At 45.6% G+C, this 17,924-nt stretch overlaps 1 protein-coding gene across 9 annotated transcripts in view; it reads right to left on the bottom strand.

Moving 5' to 3' along the window:
- The window catches only part of Itsn1 (intersectin 1), a 227,127-nt gene that overhangs the window by 51,516 nt on the left and 157,687 nt on the right, over positions 1 to 17,924 (bottom strand). For 5 of the 9 annotated variants that reach the window (XM_004654454.2, XM_045150358.1, XM_045150363.1 and 2 more), the window contains 5 exons: positions 16,040 to 16,206; positions 12,881 to 12,926; positions 10,707 to 10,828; positions 5,787 to 5,904; positions 3,532 to 3,723 (listed from right to left, as the gene is read on the bottom strand). In XM_004654454.2, the coding sequence (XP_004654511.2) occupies positions 3,532 to 3,723; positions 5,787 to 5,904; positions 10,707 to 10,828; positions 12,881 to 12,926; positions 16,040 to 16,206 (645 nt within the window). Of the gene's footprint in view, positions 1 to 1,613; positions 3,169 to 3,531; positions 3,724 to 5,786; positions 5,905 to 10,706; positions 10,829 to 12,880; positions 12,927 to 16,039; positions 16,207 to 17,924 lie in introns of those variants that run through there. The other 4 variants (XM_045150359.1, XM_045150360.1, XM_045150362.1 and 1 more) reach the window with 3 other exon arrangements.

Here is a 17,924-nt window from a genome sequence, read left to right as displayed (position 1 = left end):
GATTCCAGGTGTGCACTGCTGTGCACGGCACTGCAGACCCCATTCTCCATCACATGGGCAATGCTGAAATAGGTTCCACTTTACAAGGGGATGAATCCTAGATTTAGAGCAGCTTCTTTTTTACACAGAGGCAATGAGGCTGGGCTCCTCTGAGAAGCCCCCCAGGCTTGCTCTGCAGTGGGGGGGGGGCAGGGACTTCGCACGTGCACAATGGACGTCACCTCTTTGACACTCCAGTTGTCCACAGGCCACTGGAGCAAAACTGGACCCTAAATTCAGGTGAGAATATGGTCATACAATGTGAAAGGATTTAATGATCAGTTCTTTGGTTGCTTTTAAACAGCTCAAAAAGCAAACCAAGGGCTGGAGTGATGGCACAGTGGTTAAGGCACATGCCTGTGAAGCCTAGGGACCCAGGTTCCATTTTCCAGGTCCCATGAAAGCCAGATGCATGTGGTGGTGCATGTCTGGAGTTTGTGTGCAGTGGATAGAGACCTCAGCATGCTTATTCTCACTCTATGTCTCTTTCTCCCCTTCTCTCTGTCTCTAATAAATAAATCTTTAAAAAAGAAAGAAAAAGCAAACCAAGGCTAGTACCTTTAAACTTTGATGTTAGGCTAGAGGAAACAGTGCTTTCTCCAATTTAATTAGATGTTTTCCTTTTTAACTTGTAGATGTGGGACCTGTACACTTGATCACTGTCTGCTGCAAGGAGTCAGTTAGGTCAGCAGTAGCCAGTTCTCTTCCCACTTTGTCCAGCTCTTTCCTAACCTTTCAAGTCTCAGGTTTAGGGGTCCCCGTCCTTTCTATGCAGTGCCCATCTCGCGGTTCACGTGCACTGAACGACTTGCTCACGCACATCCCGCATCCATACTTCTGGTAGAGAACTTTTCACACACTCCGTAAATACTTATATGGACCCTGGTTTTCTGCTCGTTCCTTCCATCACAATATGAATCCCAATAGGACAAGTACTGTGATTCAACTAAAGACTACTCTCCCCAGAATCCAGGAGGCAGGCAAGACGTGGTCAGTACCTCCCCACAGTGTCTGCTCACTCAACAAAATGGGAAGCACTTTCCAGGGAAGGGCAGGGGAGGCTGCTGAGTGAGGGTCGGGAGGAGGGATCGGGCACACAGTTGTGGCCAACAATGTCTCAGTGTGTGTGCTGGTTTGTTCCCACAAAGGCCACGAGACCTGAGTGCGCCTGGCGGGAGTGGATCCGAGATGAGCACAGGGAACGTGGGCATGTTTAGATCTTCACTGTGTCTGGGGCACTCACCGGTTCCTTATTAATGTTTGTACGCTGAGCCAAATTACACACCTGCCAATGTGTCAACAACAAGAGCTGAAAACTCGAGAGTTCACAGCTCAGTTGACAGGCAGACCCATGCTCTGAAACCAGTACTGTATAAGGAGCCACTGCTTACGTATTGATGGGGGGGGGGGTGCCACTCAACGGGGACTCGGTGAGAATCCAGTCATGTCTGTATGTCACAGAGCACAGGCCACACACCACACGTGGGCAGCGGGACAACTGCACATACCTGTCCTGAGTGCTGCCCCTCACCACTGCCAGGTTCCAACATCAAGAACACAGAGACATTTCCGTCTAACTTTTATATGAAGAATTTAATTATCTATACACATAGCTAATCCAAAGGTTGTATTACAGTTGTTAAAGCCGCAGGTTTATATATTTATATATTTTACATTCGTATCCATGAAAATACTGACGCGCAAGTGGACGAGGAGGGGCTGCCCCGCCCTCTGCACCGTGCGAGGGAGAAGGACCTCGACACAACCGTGAGCGTGGCCTCCCAGGGGCGGCAGCCCAGAAGGACCGCAGGTCACGCTCCTTAGCAGCACAGCTAGATTGTGCTTGAGGTTTCCCCACCCTGTTTTCTGCGCTGTCGCCATGGCAACGGGCATGTGTTTATTGAAAGCTTCCAACTACTGTCTACGAGACAAACATGGCTCCAGCTACCGCACAGCTGGCACACACACGGACCAGGGGCTCCTCGTCATAGCAATCTGCAGGAAGTCCACAGTCCAGTTAAAAAATGTAAACATTGGAAATTAATTGCGGGGAAGACTTCTATACATTCTTTGTCAAGAATATCACTTGTTCAGAATATTCCATGAAAAGCAACTGGAATAAGACTTCATGTAGTAGAGGCTAAGAGATCGTAGATGTTGTTGATTGTAACAACCTCAACGGTTTTGGCTACTGATTTATGGTATGAAAACACGCCAAATTAAAAAAAAAAAAAAAACTCAAAACAAAACACCGACGCAACCAGATAAATCTGAGACCAAAAGGGGGAGGGGAAAAAAAAACCAACAAAAAAAAAAAAACACACAGGTGCTTTCTCGTGTGGCAACGAGGTCACTGTGCAAAATAACATCAACGCAGTGCGATTAGAGCGTCATACACGGTAACAGCGGCTGCCATGGGAGGGACCAAGTTCTTCTGCACAGGATGCGTTACATGCTCAACAAGGTACAGAGGATACACACAAACAAGCACAAACACCTTCTGTTTAATTGGGCTCATTCTACACATCTTCAGAACAGATACACTCAACGCCCCTGTACTTCTATGGTAGGGGAAAAAAACCCCAAACTACACATTTTAGTTGGTAACACTGGACAAAATGGACAAAAAAAAAAAAAAAATACATCAAGTCTCAGATTGATGGACATTTGGAACAATTTTTAATAGCACATGCAGCATTCCTTGATAGTGGGTCTTTTTGCAAAACCAAAATAGCAAAGTAGTAATTGATTTACTTGTTTTTATTAAAAGGCTAAAATAGATATTTAAAAATAATCTTGAAACTATTGGAGGCACCCGTGCCAAGGTGGGGGAAGTCAATTTGAGTAACTAGGAAAGCCACAAAAGGACCCACTACCCTGTGTATTGTTCGTGATTTTCACTTCTATCTCTGTAAGTAATGACTCAAACATTGCGATCACATGCAACTAAGGTAAAATGAGGTAAACTGCTCTGCAGTGAGTTCTTCTACTCAGAAGGCAGTAGGTGATCATGCTGGAAGTCACATGATCAAGGCTGCATCTCCCATCATCCCTCTGGGCAGTGATATGGGATAGTGGGTCTCTTTGAGGACTTTCAAGCCTGAGGGGGGGGTGGACAACATATGATTCCTAGAAAAAGGAGGAAAACAACACATAAGCAAAACAAAACAATGAGCAAAACCCAAGCTAGGAAAATGAGTCAGGCATGTAAACAGCATGGCGCCAAAATGATTAAAAAAAAAAAAAGAAAGAAAGAAAGAAAAAGAAGAGGAAGGGGAGGGCAGGGAAGGCACATGCTACAGAAGGAATGAAGATTTAAAATACAAAAACAACCCCACGAGAGTCTTGCATTACAGAAGGTCTTCAAAGAGACTTGCGAATGCAGCAGTGTCTAGCTTAAAGTTCTGCAAAGCTCAGCAGAATCAGAGCAATGCTGCATGTTTCATGGGAAGATACCAGAGAGGAAAGGAACGGAGCCTCCAGGGCACTTACATTGCTGGCTTGGGTCCATGTCTGTGGTCAGCTTCACATAATTAGATGGGAAGAGCCCAACTTGCCCATTGACCTCTCCTTTCCACCAGTCGGGGTCCTCCTTGTTCAGCACGTTGATGATCTGGCCCTTGTTGAAGGCCAACTCGTCATCGTTCTGGGCGGTGTAATCGTACATCCCGATCACCTGGCACACTGCGGGAGACAGGGCTGGGTGAGCGGCTGCGCACCCCAGTGGCACGCGCACCCCCGTGGCATGTGCACGATGGGCCCCTGGCAGCCTGCGGTCATGTTGGCCCTTCGGAAGGGGCCACGGTGAAACAGAAGGGCATGTGTGCAACTCAGGAAGATGAAGGAAGCAAAGGGCACTGTTTGTAACAGCTTCCTTTCCACAGTCCTTGTCAGCTTAACTGAACGCTCACTCTGAGTGCGCGCCTCACAGAGGCGACTCCGTGACAGGCAAGCACCACCCCGTTTTGACAGCACCCCACACGTAGCCAGGGACCATGGTATTCTTTAATTTTTTTTTATCATCATATTTAGATTCAACCCAAGCTCTCGCACATACATGGCAAGTGTTCTACTGCTGACCTTACCCTACCCTTCCCAGCTGACCTTACGCCTCCCTGGCTGTGCTGAGGTGGAAGGCAATTGTCATCTGATGTCCAAAAATGGACAAATCTTAGTGAAAAGTAAAGTTGGCATTTTGTAAGATTATTCTGCTGCATCTTTGTGTCTGAAAGAGATCTCCACATTTAAGAACAATCCTCCTTTTCTCCTAAACCTATAAACCTGCTCTCACTGCCTGGCACCTCTACACTTGCCACATATCTACACTTAGATCACTGCAGTTATCTGTTTTTTTTGTTTTTTTTTTTTGAGGTAGGGTCTCACTGTGGCTCAGGCTGACCTGGAATGCACTATGTAGTCTCAGGGTGGCCTCGAACTCTCGGCGATCCTCCTACCTCTGCCTCCCAAGTGCTGAGATTAAAGGCATGTGCCACCACACCCGGCTTTTTTTTTTTTGTACTATCTTTTTTGTTTATTTTTATTTATTTGAAAGTGACAGACAGAGAAAGAGGCAGACAGAGAGAGAGAAAGAGAGAGAGAGAGAGAGAGAGAGAGAGAGGGAGAGAATGAGCGTGCCAGGGCCTCCAGCCACTGCAAACGAACTCCAGATGCACACGCCCCCTTGTGCATCTGGCTTACGTGGGTCCTGGGGAATCGAGCCTCGAACCAGGGTCCTTAGGCTTCACAGGCAAGCGCTTAACCACTAAGCCATCTCTCCAGCCCACACACCCGGCTTTTCATTATCTTTTTTTTTAGCCAACCAAGGTCTTCAAACCTACCAGCTAAGAAAATCACTTCAGCAGATGATTTCACTGGGCTTCAACGAACCTGATGGGAGGCCTAGACACAGACATGAGGAAGGGATCTGCCCAGTCTTCCCAGGGGAACAGCAGACACCACAGCCCACAGCCTAGGTAAGGTTCAGCTGCTGCAGAGCGGCTGGGGTTAGGGTGGACTCATCACATTTGCCATCCTGCAAGCTTTAAGCTTATTTCAATGGGACATGCAACACAGACATTCAACCACAATGAGATGGAACAAACATTCCATGTTTTCCACAAATGCCACCCAAGCACTGGTGACTTAAGGACCCAAAAAATGCAGAAATCTGTTCCCTACCCCACCCTCTCTCAGGGTAAACTAATTCAGTGCCTTACATGAGAAAATAGACAAGGGGCTCACTGCAGTGTCCTGCCCTTTTCTAGCCCTCTAAGAAAGCACACACAACATCCTGCCCACTCAGCAAGGCCCCTCTGTCCCCAGTAAATGTCACAGGGGAGTTATTTTGGTCTTCTGCTATACCACATTAAGACCAACATACCCTCGTGGCCTCCAGCTCAATCTCCTGACCTATCTAGACCCTAGCCCTTTATTTCAGGAGCCCTTTCTACTGCCTCACCCACTAGCCCAAATCCCAATTTAAATCGCTGGAAGGAAATCAAGAGAAAAATCTGGCTTTTAATGCCACAACATCCCCAACTCCTTCAGGGAAGTTCAACAAGGGCTCTGTTATACTCCACACAGTAAAGCTACTGAGCAATCTAGCCCTCCTGAAAAGCATATTCCACGTCACATCAGTGGGGTGTCAGCCCAGCAAGTCCATGTGCTCACAGCACATGTGAAAACAGCCTGAGGTGCTTGACAAGAAAGGGAGTGGAGGAAGGAAAAGTGACTTGCAAACGCCTTACCTGCTGGTATTGCGGCTGACTTGGGTAGCTCTGTTGGAGTGATTTTGCTTGTGCCAGGGCTTAGAAGTTTCACATAATTTGCTGGGAACCAGCCTATCTGGCGCTTTTTTCCTCGTGCCTAGTAAGGAAACAATGATATAAACAAACTTAAAGTTCATAATTTATTATATAATCTACTTTGCAGTACAGCAGCCATGCAAAGTTCATATAGAATGGAACAAAACAGGAGAAACCATGCATTACGACGACACAAAAATCAAGCACTGCGGCCACTTTTCAAAGCTGGGCAGCCGTCAGCCAGTAGGAAAAGCCTGGCATGTTCTGCAAGGGCAGGGTTGTGTGATCACAAACTCAGGACACTCTGTGGCTTGTCTATGGTGGAAAACTAGTGAGCGTTCTGCTGCTAGTTATGGTTAATGTCAACGTCACATCTGGGTTTGGGGAATGACAATGATTCTGGTATCAATACCTCACCAAGTGCTAAGCCCCTAACGTATTGCTATCCATACAACAGTTCCAGAGGGATAGTGCTGTTTTGTTCCCAATTTTGAAATGAAGAAAGTGAGCTTGAAAAGCTACATGGCAGTCATAAGACCCCAGACTACTGGATGGCAAGCTAAGGTTCACAGCCATGCCTGGGCACTTGATGCACATGAGACTATATGGAGCAGCCTAGAACATGCCTGATGCTTTCTCAAAGCTACCAGGCTTCACACGGTGGTGGCAGCCACATTTTTCATCGCCATTCCGTCCTCCTTTATTGAACTCTCATTCCATACAAGATTCATCTGAGTATCTGAGTCATAAGAAAGGATCCAAGACAGGGAAGGGAGGGGATGATCATGATAAAATTTCTGAGCCAACGGTTGCAATTATGACATGATCCCACAAAAAGATTCTAGTGTGGGCTCAGGAAAAGGGCTATGACCACTGTTCTCCATATTGCCAGGAGAAAAGAATGCAATACACCCACATACCCCCTCTAGAAACAAACCTCTGATAAAGGCAGCTATCTTTGGGGTCAGAAGCAAGAGGGAGACATTTGAAAACCCCCTTTTGTTAATTTAAGCCATAACATCAACCCCCAAACAAGGAGCTAACGTTAGAGAGCACGGCCACCATGTTGCTACCCTCCCCTGGCAGCTCGCGGAGGAGAAGCCCTCAGGGGGCTTGCAGAACACAGCTCCCACTGCACTCCTTGTGGGGCGCTAGGTCATGCCCTTGATCAAGGACTAACGTGCTTATTTGCACGGTGAATCCCCTGATAACTGAAGCATCTGTTTACCTGTTCCTACATTTACACCTATCCAGTGCCCTGCCATATGGCTCAAAGTGACCCCACTTTGACCCATCTGTAAACAGAGCTTCTTGGTACATTTCACCAGGTCTTCATGCCAGTTGTAGTGCCAGGACCCTGGTCACAGCAACCTGATTACTTTAAACTCTTTTTTTTTTTTCATTTATTTTTATTTACTTATTTGAGAGCAACAGACAAGAGAAAGAGGCAGAGAGAGGGGGGGGGGGAGGGAGAGAGAATGGGCACGCCAGGGCCTCCAGCCACTGCAAACAAACTCCAGACACGTGCGCCCCCTTGTGCATCTGGCTAACATGGGCCCTGGGGAATCGAGCCTCGAACCAGGGTCCTTAAGCTTCACAGGCAAGCGCTTAACCACTAAGCCATCTCTCCAGCCCCCTAATTACTTTAGTGTGGGTTCCAAGAGCCACTCAACACACACTCTCTCTTTTTTTAAAGGCTTGTAACATTTTATTTATTTATTTATATTTATTAGAGAGGAAAAGGCAGAGGGAGAAAGAGAGAATGGGTGTGCCAGGGCCTCTAGCCATTGCAAATGAACTCCAGATGCATGTGCCACTTAGTGCATCTGGTTTACGTAGGTACTGGGGAATCAAACCTGGGCCCTTAGGCTTTGCAGGAAAATTCCTTAATTGCTAAGCCATCTCTCCAGCCCCAATACTCTCTTTTGAGCAATGTGCCAGGAATGCTATGGGGCTGATCAGCTATGTGTAGAAATAAGAAATACACATGGACTTCTATGTGCAAACACCCAAGTCAGCCAACAAAGCACCTCTCTTGGTGCAGGCACAAGACCAGTCCTGGAGTTCAGAGGAAAGGAGCAGTGCTTCAGGTGCCCACAGTCCCAGAAAGCTCTGGAAGTGGGATGTGGCTCGCTCCTGAAGGATCAGAGAGGCCTGTGGGGAAGAATGCCATGACTCAAGGTGGTGAGGCCTGCGAGATGCCAGTTGTTTCAAAGAAATTGTCAAAGGAGGGTGCAGTGGACATGCTGCTACAGAGGGAAGCGGGCATGGTGGGGAGCCCCACAGGAATGAGGAGGAGCGGCAACAGGAGCCAAGGAGCTCTGAGCAGGAGGGGAGCAGATTGATCAAGGGCGTGAATAGCCTGGTAGGGACACATTCAAAAGCAGAGCAGGAGCGAGGCACCCCCAGTACTCTGGAGACAGAGCAGGGGGATTGCCAAGAGTTCAAGGCCACCCTGAGACTACATAGTGAATTCCAGGTCAGCCTGAACTAGAGTGAGACCCTATCTTGAAAAACAACAACAACAACAACAACAAAAAAAAAAAAAAAAAAAAAAAAGAAAGGCAAAAAGAAAAAAGAAAAGAAAGTAGGGCCGAGAGAGAGACAAGTCAGGATTCGAAAGGTCAGATTCCTCAGCGGGCCAGCACTGGTGGCCAGGGTTCTTCTGGCTGCCCACCAGCCGGCCCCCAGCAGAATGTGCACCCTCAGCCAGCTCCAGACAGTCTTTTCTTCTGGCCAAGAGTTCTTTCCTTCAGAAAGGACCTGACTGACTGTCCCGCTCACCTCAGCACAGACCCGCCCTTCTCACCAGGACTGACTGGACGGAACCATGGCAGAGGCTCACGTGTGGCGGGGAGCGCCCGCGGCAAGCTCCTTCCTTCCTGAGGAAGGTCTCCTATTTGGGCTGCTCTGTTTTCCCCTTTCTTCCCATAGCATCTTCTTCCTTCTACCTTTCCCCCTCTCAGACTTATCCCACTCTTATCCTGTTTAGGTCCACGGGGAACCCGCTGCTGTGACAAGCAGCCATAAGCAGTTCCTTCCACAGGGACACTGGGGTTCTCACAGAGGGGCTTCTGCGAACTACCAGCCCGCAGGTTCCGCAATTATTTGTTGAGGCCTCCTGTGCTGCGCAGCAGGCCCTACATGCTAGACTCTAAAGGAGGAACACCGTCGACGCCCCTCCTTCTTCACAGCCAGACAGCTAGCGGGACACAAGGCTGCTTGGCAAGCCCTTAAGGACGGCCCATGCAGTGAGCATGGAGGCCACCCTCCTTCCCCGAGGGGAGGCTGTGGCGCAGGAGGGGAGTCGCGCTCTGTGGCAGAGTTAACAGGCCTATCTATTGTGTACAGTGGCCCCTCGGGTATGTGTGTGTAGGGGGAATTAGTTTCAGGACCCCCGAAGCGTCCAAACTCTGAGGATATTCAAGCGCCTTTTATTCTCAGGTAATTTTGGGCCATGACTGACTCCTGAGAGATGGGACCAGAGCTCTGAAGGGCCATCATAATGACTAGAGAAGTGGCTCTGAGAAGCTTTTCACGTAGAAATCATTTTAACCTTACTCACTCACTGCCAACATTTTACCCTGTTGGCTTCATCACTTGCCCATCCTTCCTCTCTCCTGCCTTCCCCATGTCCTCTCCATCTTTTCTCTTTCGAAACCAGTTGATCACAAGTTGCTTATTTCATGGCTCTTCAACCCCACATACATCAATGGGTATTTACTAAAAGTAGGAATAGTCTCCCATAGGACCATAGTACTGTAATAAATTTTAAAAAAGTTAATACTGCTACAATAATTTTATCTAAGTTAGTATCTATAATCTACTTTTGTGTCAATTATTCTGATAATGTCTTTCATATAGATTCCAGCACAGAACCAGATACTGCCAATATCACTTCTATCTCCTTTTTATAGGTGTTGTAATGAATATTTTTCAAGTTTTAATATTTATTTGTTTATGAGAGAAAAAGAGAATATATCGGAGAATGGGTGTGCCTCCAGCTACTGTAAATGAACTCCAGACACATGTGCTACCATGGGGAACTGAACCTGGACCCTTAGGCTTTACAGGCAAGCACTTAACACGAAGCTATCTCTGCAGCCCTAGTAATTTACATTATTGAAGAATAAAATCCCTCCTTGTCCTTTTTTTAGTTGAATGTTCTTCAGGATTAGATTCAATTGATGTATTTCTGGCCACAAGAATATGGCAGTCTATGCATTATGGCATGTTTGAATGGATATCATGACCACTTGTGCCCACTGGTAATAACCATTTTCATCACTTATTAAGGTGGTGTCTGGTTCACAACGGTACTTACTGTGCCCCTTGTAAATACCATGCAATCCACAGGAGCCACTTTAAGATAAGGCACATTTTCTATTTTTATAAATTTATATTACCCTCTAGATGTTGTATCCAATGGTGACTCTAACACTTACCATCATGATAGGTAACAGTAAAGTTTCTGTAAGATCTTTGTCTCAAGAAGATGAAAAGGAGGCATGTGGAATGGTTGAAAAAACAGAATAGGTGAGATTTGCATCACTGTAGCACATCTGAAAACTACACTGATGAAAGCTCTACTTCTGCACATCATACCATGATATGTGAGAATGGCTTTACGCAGGCAGAGAATTTACCCTATGAATTCTTAGTGGTGCACTCACACTCAGAACTCAGCAACTGAATTAAGTGAATTTTCAGACGAAGTCCGGCCTCTTAGAATTTTGCTACTGGCTGCCTGAAGCTTTGGAACCGAACAGATTGCAACATGGTAGCGCTGTGCAATGAAATTCTGCCTTATTGAGGTTTTGCATGTTAAAAGAGAATTTTTAAATGAACAAAAAAGACACTAACTTGCAGCTCTCCTTCCCACCATCCACCTGGGTTCTTTTTTCGGATCAAGATCAGCTGGCCTGGGGCCAGGGTGAGTTGCTCGGGACCAGTTGCAGTGTATGAGGCAATAACCTGAGCGATTTCTGAAAAACAAGACCAAACATTGCAGCGTATCGTTAGCATGAGAAGGGGTTCTCAAGAAGACATGGCTGTGGCCTAGGACCACAAATGGACAAAGCAAAAAGGGAATGTTTAGCTGGCTTTCTACTCAGTGAGGGAAGCTCCAGACTGTCCTGTGCTCCTCCCCAGAGCTCTGAAAGGCTTGGCTGGTCTGTTTAGCTTAGTTTTTGGTGGGATCTCCTCATTGCTTTAGAAGTTACCAACTCCCCATCATCAAGTCCCGTTTTCTGCCTGTTCCCCACCCCTTCCGTCCAAGGCCCTCCCACAGTTACTGTGAGCACCTAATGCCAAAGACTGGGCCTCTGCCCTGACAGCTCAGTGAATAAAGGAACCAGTGCAACAGAAAAAGAAATTCAGGTTTTCTCAGAAACTAATGGGAGCCTGGCTGCAGATCATTTCTATTTCATGGCTTTGGATTCATCCTACCAACATGACTGTTCTTTATGGATCATATTCTGAGAGTGACCCTCGAATTTCTGGTATGAATCATGGCACTATGAGTTTACTCCTGTTTTATAACAACTTAAAGGGGGAACCTGAAGTTAAGGGAATTTTAAGCAAAACAAAATTTAGCACAGAGGAATAAAAATATAAATAGATCTGTCTTTTTCCTGAATGTTAAAAAAAATCCCATGGGAAAAATCCTAGCAGGACCACAGACCAGACTCGGAAACGCCCTTTCCACTGGCACTGGATCCTCACAGCACTCTGGCATGGAGGCGGCCACTTCCTGAACTTCTGGAAGTGCTACAACACAAACTGCTTTACTCCTTTACACTAGCTCCCCATCTCAACGATCCTGAGAAAGAGAGGAAGCCAAGAAGAAACAAGTACTGCAGGAGAGAAGGATGGTGAGAAAGGAGACGAAGAGGCCCCACTCTGACAGGAGTAAGCTTTGGCACTTTGGCAAGCCCCCTCCCCTAGACCCTTGTCCTGTAATTCAAGGTCAGCTACCAATGGGGAGGGGCCGACCTGGCGGCTCAGTGCTTCAGAGGCTGTAAGCAAGGAGGTCTGGAGCCCACTTACAGCCTGCCTCTGACTAAGAGTCCGAGCTGGGAATCTATGTAGGCTCTCTTGTGACATGCCAGTTCTAGGTTCCAAGTTTTCGGTTTGGAGACTGTCCCAATTAGTGTCCTATTTGGCATCTGTCAGCTGTTTCTGCTCCTCAAAGGCCCTGGCATATGAGCTAGGATCTGCCACGATATTCTGGGCCTCCTCGGTCCCCGAACAGCTTGCTAGTTTCGGTGAAAGTGAAGCCTACCTGGGTATCATTTATGAACTATCTGGACCCCTGCTATGACAAATGCTGAGTATGTGGAAGACTTCCAGTAACAGCAGAGGCTTGGCCATGTGGTGTGATTGAAGTCCTAAACAACCTTCTCCCCTGCCCCCACTTCTCAGCCACATGGGTCCATTTGGAGCTGAGCACCAGTAAAACATACGACACCACTCCAGCCTATAATTTCCTAGGGACAGGATAACAAAACAGCACGCATGAGCTAGGCCAGGAAGATGGGCCACAGAAACCATATTATTTCACACCTACTTCCTGTACCTTCCATGCCCTATTTATAGAACATGTGACTTTGCTTAAATAAACCAAAACTTTTAGTTCAATGCATGCCTGAGGAAAACTACCCAATTCTAAATGAATGTCAGCTATACTCTGGCCATGTCTGTGGCACCTCTACCTCTTCTGCTGGGCGTCATGGAGCTTCAGGTGTTGTCAGGAAGAACACAGGTTGTCAGGCAGAGCTGCTTAATGACTCAGGCACGATAACTTCCCACCATCTTGCCCGGGTTATTTTCTTCATGACCCGAGACAATGTCTGACTCCATTCCCCACGTGAGCAGCAGCCACACTTCACAACTGCACGTATTTAACTGATGCCAAGGAAAGGATCTGTCCAGGCACTCTGGGAGGGGCTGCTAAGCCTCCACTTCAGCAAAGACTGGGAACGATTTTCAAATATATTCATAGCATCGAAACATAAGCATCAGGGCTTGTAACTTACCAGGCTTTTTTCCTAAACTCCCTGTTTTCCCAGCAGTTCCAGAACCCTTAAAACAGAGCAGAAGGTCTCATTTGCATGCTGAAGAGTTTTGATAATGCAACTTTAAATATGATTAATGATGCAAACCCACTTGAGCCCGGGAATCTCGCTTTTCATTTTGGGGAAACAGGGTCGCACAGTCTCACAGGACCAGAGGGTGGATTATCAGGACAATACGGGACAAAACAGGTACTGTGAAGCAGGCACTGTGACCTCTTTCCTTTAAGACAGCAAAGTGTGCGGGTCTGTGTCAGGAGGACTCCTAAGCACGATCACCTCATGCTTTACTTTCACAGGGCTCATTAATAACTACTCCACATGTAAAAGCACACCGACTAGGATTAGAATTTCACTACGTTTGTCCTAGAGTTTTCTTTACAGAACTGAACCAGCACCGGCACGATGGGCTCCTCCCTCCCCTCTTCTCCATCACCATTATGCAAAGCAGGGGCCATTGTCCCGCACAGTGTTTCCACCCAATTTCACACTGTCTAAACACGGACATTTCTCCCACCATGCCGGAAGCTCAATCCATAGAAGCAGACCATATTTCTTTCCAACTACTAAGTGGTCCAGAAACGCTCCGGGTGAATTCCTCTCGTGGATGCTCATGGAACTTTAAGCCAGCGAAGTCAGCCAGCAGAGACCACGAGAGCCAGGATGGGGGCCAGAATGCAATCTGTGTGACAGAGTGCTTTATTCTGAATTGAATGTGACCCTTAAGTCTCTACTTTGCAGTAAATTAAGTATTTCAAATTAAAATAAACCAAAAGGCTTAATAAATTAAATCAGAGTTACTGTAAGGAAAAAAAAAAACTTATCTACTGGGAACATAGCTAATCATTACTCCCATATTCTTGTTATTGAAATTTAATAACCACTTAGCAGGAAACGTTCTGATAAAAGTTTTACTCTAATTATGTTTTAATTAATGAACATGATTATATAACAGATCTTTCTTGCTTATTTTATAGCCTGTGTAGCATATAAAGGAATACAAATGAAGATTCTAGTTCCTTGCCTCGCACAGACTTACAAAATATTCCTCATATTCCATAAAAAGAAGAAATCCATTGCTGATGGCCAACCACAGAGTTCAGGTAGCTCCAAACAAGCTCCCTTGAAGGCAGAGTGACCAGCTCGTGAGCTGGGACGCACTCAGAAGGCCAGATGCTCTCCACTGGCTGTGCCCCAAAGAAGGGGGGCAGGAAGAACACCACCTCCCCGTGCCCACAAGCCCAGCCTGTTATCTGAGGCAGAGTCTTGAGTTTTAAAGTCTGGTGGGACACTTTCCTCCTACACCGAATTCACTATCTTTAGGGTGTTTTGTTTGTTTGTTTTGTTTTGTTTTTCGAGGTAGGGTCTCACTCTAGCTCAGAGTGATCTGGAATTCACTATATCTGAGTGGCCTTGAACTCATGGCGATCCTCCTACCTCTGCCTCCCAAGTGCAGGGACTAAAGGTGTGTACTACCATGTCTGGCTCCAGTTTTGTTTTGTCATTTTGAACAAAATGTACATGTTTGATTAAAAACCTTAAGTACTGGTAGTAATTCTGTTGCCTATGACAAAAGAATATGGCCTTAAATAGCTCAACTTAACCTTAAAAAGTCCATATATGTGTGTGTGTGTGCGCGCGTGTGTGTGTGTATATATATATATATGTATATATATATATATACACACGCACACACTTTATTTACTGACCTCAAATTTTTTTAGAAAGAAAACTGAAATTTATATAAGTATAATTCAAGTAATAGTGTTTTTATTTTCAGTCAACTTACAAACAGGTAAAGTTTCAATAAATTTAACAAAGTAGAAATAAATTTCAATACAAACCCAAAGGCTTTTGTATTTTATCTGTTCTAAAAGGTAATCTCACTTTATAAGATTTCATGCATAAATGGCAGAGATTAAATTCTCTCCTGCCTTTCCCCACCCATGAAATACCAACTATTTAAGCTTCACTACAGCCAATTTGCTGGCCTGAAGCAGAGTTTCATGTTCCCTTTCCAGGTCTATGAAGTTCAGAAAGCTAGCTGTCTTACAAAGGAAAATTATTTTTATCCAGGCTTCCTTCTGCCAAACTTTGCAAGGGCGGGTAGACTGACTCAAACATCCAAGAGCATTTTAGCAAGCTGCTCTCAAGACTACAGCAAGAAAAACAATAGTGATACCAACTCAAAAAATTAAAAAAAAAAAAAAAGCATATAAAATCATTCCTGGGGTGAGGTCAATGGTAAAACTACTGTTATAAGTCAGCAGGCTCAGCCTCAGCCCCACAGCTCCTGGAGTACAGGGCGTACAGAGGACACCTCGGCCTGCACTGACATGGGGGAGGGCCTGGTCCACTCACTCCTTCCCGAGAACACAGTTCCACAGGTTCTCTGCCAGTCTTTTCTCTCTGTGCCTAGGAGGCATGAGGAGAGAGAAAATAGTGCTTTGACTGTGGGCTTTTATGTAAAAGCCCAATCCTGTTGATTTGCTTATATGAGTGTGTTAAGTGATTACATATGTACCCTGAAACTCTATTAACACTATAAAATCTACTCATCCCCTAAACTCAACCATTTCATTTTATCCATGCTACCCAAGAGCACATTTTATGCAATCAGAAACTTAAGGAGCCATTTCCAGCTTGTAAGGACAGTAACATCCCCAGAGCACACAAACCTTTGAGAAGGTATGCCTTTCTACTGCATTGACCAAAAAAAAAAAAAAAAAAAAGATTTAAGAAACTTTCTACTGACAATATATGTGGGTTGGCATCACAAGAACAACTTTGCTTGCTTGGGCAAAATATTGTTGTGGGCATCTATAAACCAATGAAGAACTAATCAAGAAGTTTGCTCAAAATCAAAAGACAAAAGCTGGTTACATATGGGACTAGAGATTGACAGTCAACAACAGAACTCAGAAGATGAGGCCAGCTCAGCCGGGGGTTCTGCGTGTAGGAAGGGGGCACTGTCCCTCAGCATCAAATGCAAAGGTCAGACAGAGGCAGGTCACCTCTCTGAACTCCACAGAACCCAGCGTCGCTCCACCATCCTACAGCATGACTCCCCGCCAAGAGAACCACCGCACAGGAAAGGAGAGGGAACAGTTCACGTGGGTTTACCTCTGAGTCTTTAAGCCTCACATAGTTAGAAGGGAAGACTCCGGACTTGTCTCCCACTGTTCCTGTCCACCAGTCACCATCTTTCTTGGTAACCAGAATCACATCCCCTTGCTGAAAGGTTAAGTCTCCTTGCTCAGAACTCTCGTAAGTGTACATGGCAATGAACTCTGGTGGGAGAAATATTGAGATACGGAGAGAGCTTGATTGTTCAGAGAAATCCCAAACAGCTTTGCAAAAGCAAGTTCATGAATCAGGAAGTTAGCGCAAGGTCCATTCAAGAGAAAGACTCGTCACAGATAAAACATGGAGCTGCACAACCCTGGGCTCCACACTTCTCACCACACACACCAATTCAGTAGATGCGGGAGACAACAGCTACGGAGTTCCAGCCTCGGCAACCAAATCACAAGTGTACTGCATGTCTCCCGACCTTGAACACCAATGGTGGTCTGTGATCTCTTCCGATGAAAACGTTTCCACCTTGGTTGTTAGCTAGAATGCTTGAGTGAGTCCCTGCTTCATGCAATACACAGGGCAGGGTATGCTCACACACAGGATATCAGTGGATGTCCAACATCTAGCACTTCCGTTTTGAGGAGACCAGAGCACAACTTTGAAGACTTTTAGGTAAACAATATAATTAACATAAATTAAACGACACACTTTCATTATTTAAGCAGCGGAATAAACAATCCATTTTGTGCCATATATAGATAGGCAGAAAGCTGTTTAGAAACAAAATTCAAAAGAAAGTATTATTTGGTTAAAACTGGGACTTTGCTTGTCACTCAGGTTGTAAAAAACAGTTATAGTTGATCGGCGATTAAAGTAATATCTACTTAACTCCAGATAATAATCAAACCCTTTCAACAAGTTTATTGTAATTTATTTTTCATGTAATTTAGTCTCAAGGAGTAAGAGCCATTCTATCTTGACTTAAGAACATCAATTTGGAAGGAAATTTTAACTGTAAGTAGAACTCTTTGCTTTTAACTGTTTCTACTAAGGCTTAGAATGAAGTTATACTTTCAGATCACCGGGCATAAATCCTTGGCATTACTCTAAGTACAGCAGAAAAGATTGACAGAAAGAGGCACGTATTATTTCTTATTTTGACTTTTTCTCTATTCCATATTAGATCCTGGTATATCTAAGTTATAGAAAGTCATTATTTACCTGGAAAAGCTCATTTTATGATAGTAATTCACTGTTCTCTCTAGAATTTCAAATGATGCTTCTGTAGTGCAGAGTGTAATGGTGACTTACAGGCAGAACTTTTGTCCAGAGGCCTCCACTGGCCAAGTGTAAGGGCCTTTTTAGAAGGTCCTAAAGCAAACTGAACGAAAGCCTCAGAAGTCGTGTGCCTATGCTAAGTGACCAGCCCCGAGAGTCCATGAGGAGTCTCCTTCAGTGCGGCAGGACCTTTACTTGTGCTGGAGCCAGTGGTGACTGCGAGGGGAGCTCCACAGCCGATGCAAAGCCCTCTCTTTATGTGGACCTCCACAGTCAGAATGAGCAAGATCACATCCCACACAGGGAAATCAAAGTGGGGGCCTTATTAAGGGCACCCTCGTTCACTGACATCCTTGTTTCATTTCTCAATGTTCTGGACTTCATTTGCCATCTTGTTCCTTTTACTTCTGTTTAGTTCCCACTTGGCCATGTTTGGATGGGACACTGGGCATTCCCTACTGTTCCCGGTGATTCCTCAATGTAAAAGTCACTTTAACATGGCTTAAAACTGTGAAGTCCAACCTACGAGATGTTCAAAGTACAAAGAGCCCAGAGAGACTGTGAGTGTCATATGCCCTGTGCTGCCCAGACAAGGCTCCAGGATGACCTCAGATCCTACAGACTTGATGAGGGCTGTCAGGGGACTCTGGCA

The sequence above is a fragment of the Jaculus jaculus genome, chromosome 5 (genome assembly GCF_020740685.1).
Source record: "Jaculus jaculus isolate mJacJac1 chromosome 5, mJacJac1.mat.Y.cur, whole genome shotgun sequence".
Classification (NCBI taxonomy): Eukaryota; Metazoa; Chordata; class Mammalia; order Rodentia; family Dipodidae; genus Jaculus; species Jaculus jaculus.
Note: the sequence above shows the minus strand (reverse complement) of the source record. Positions and strands in the feature narration are given on the sequence as shown.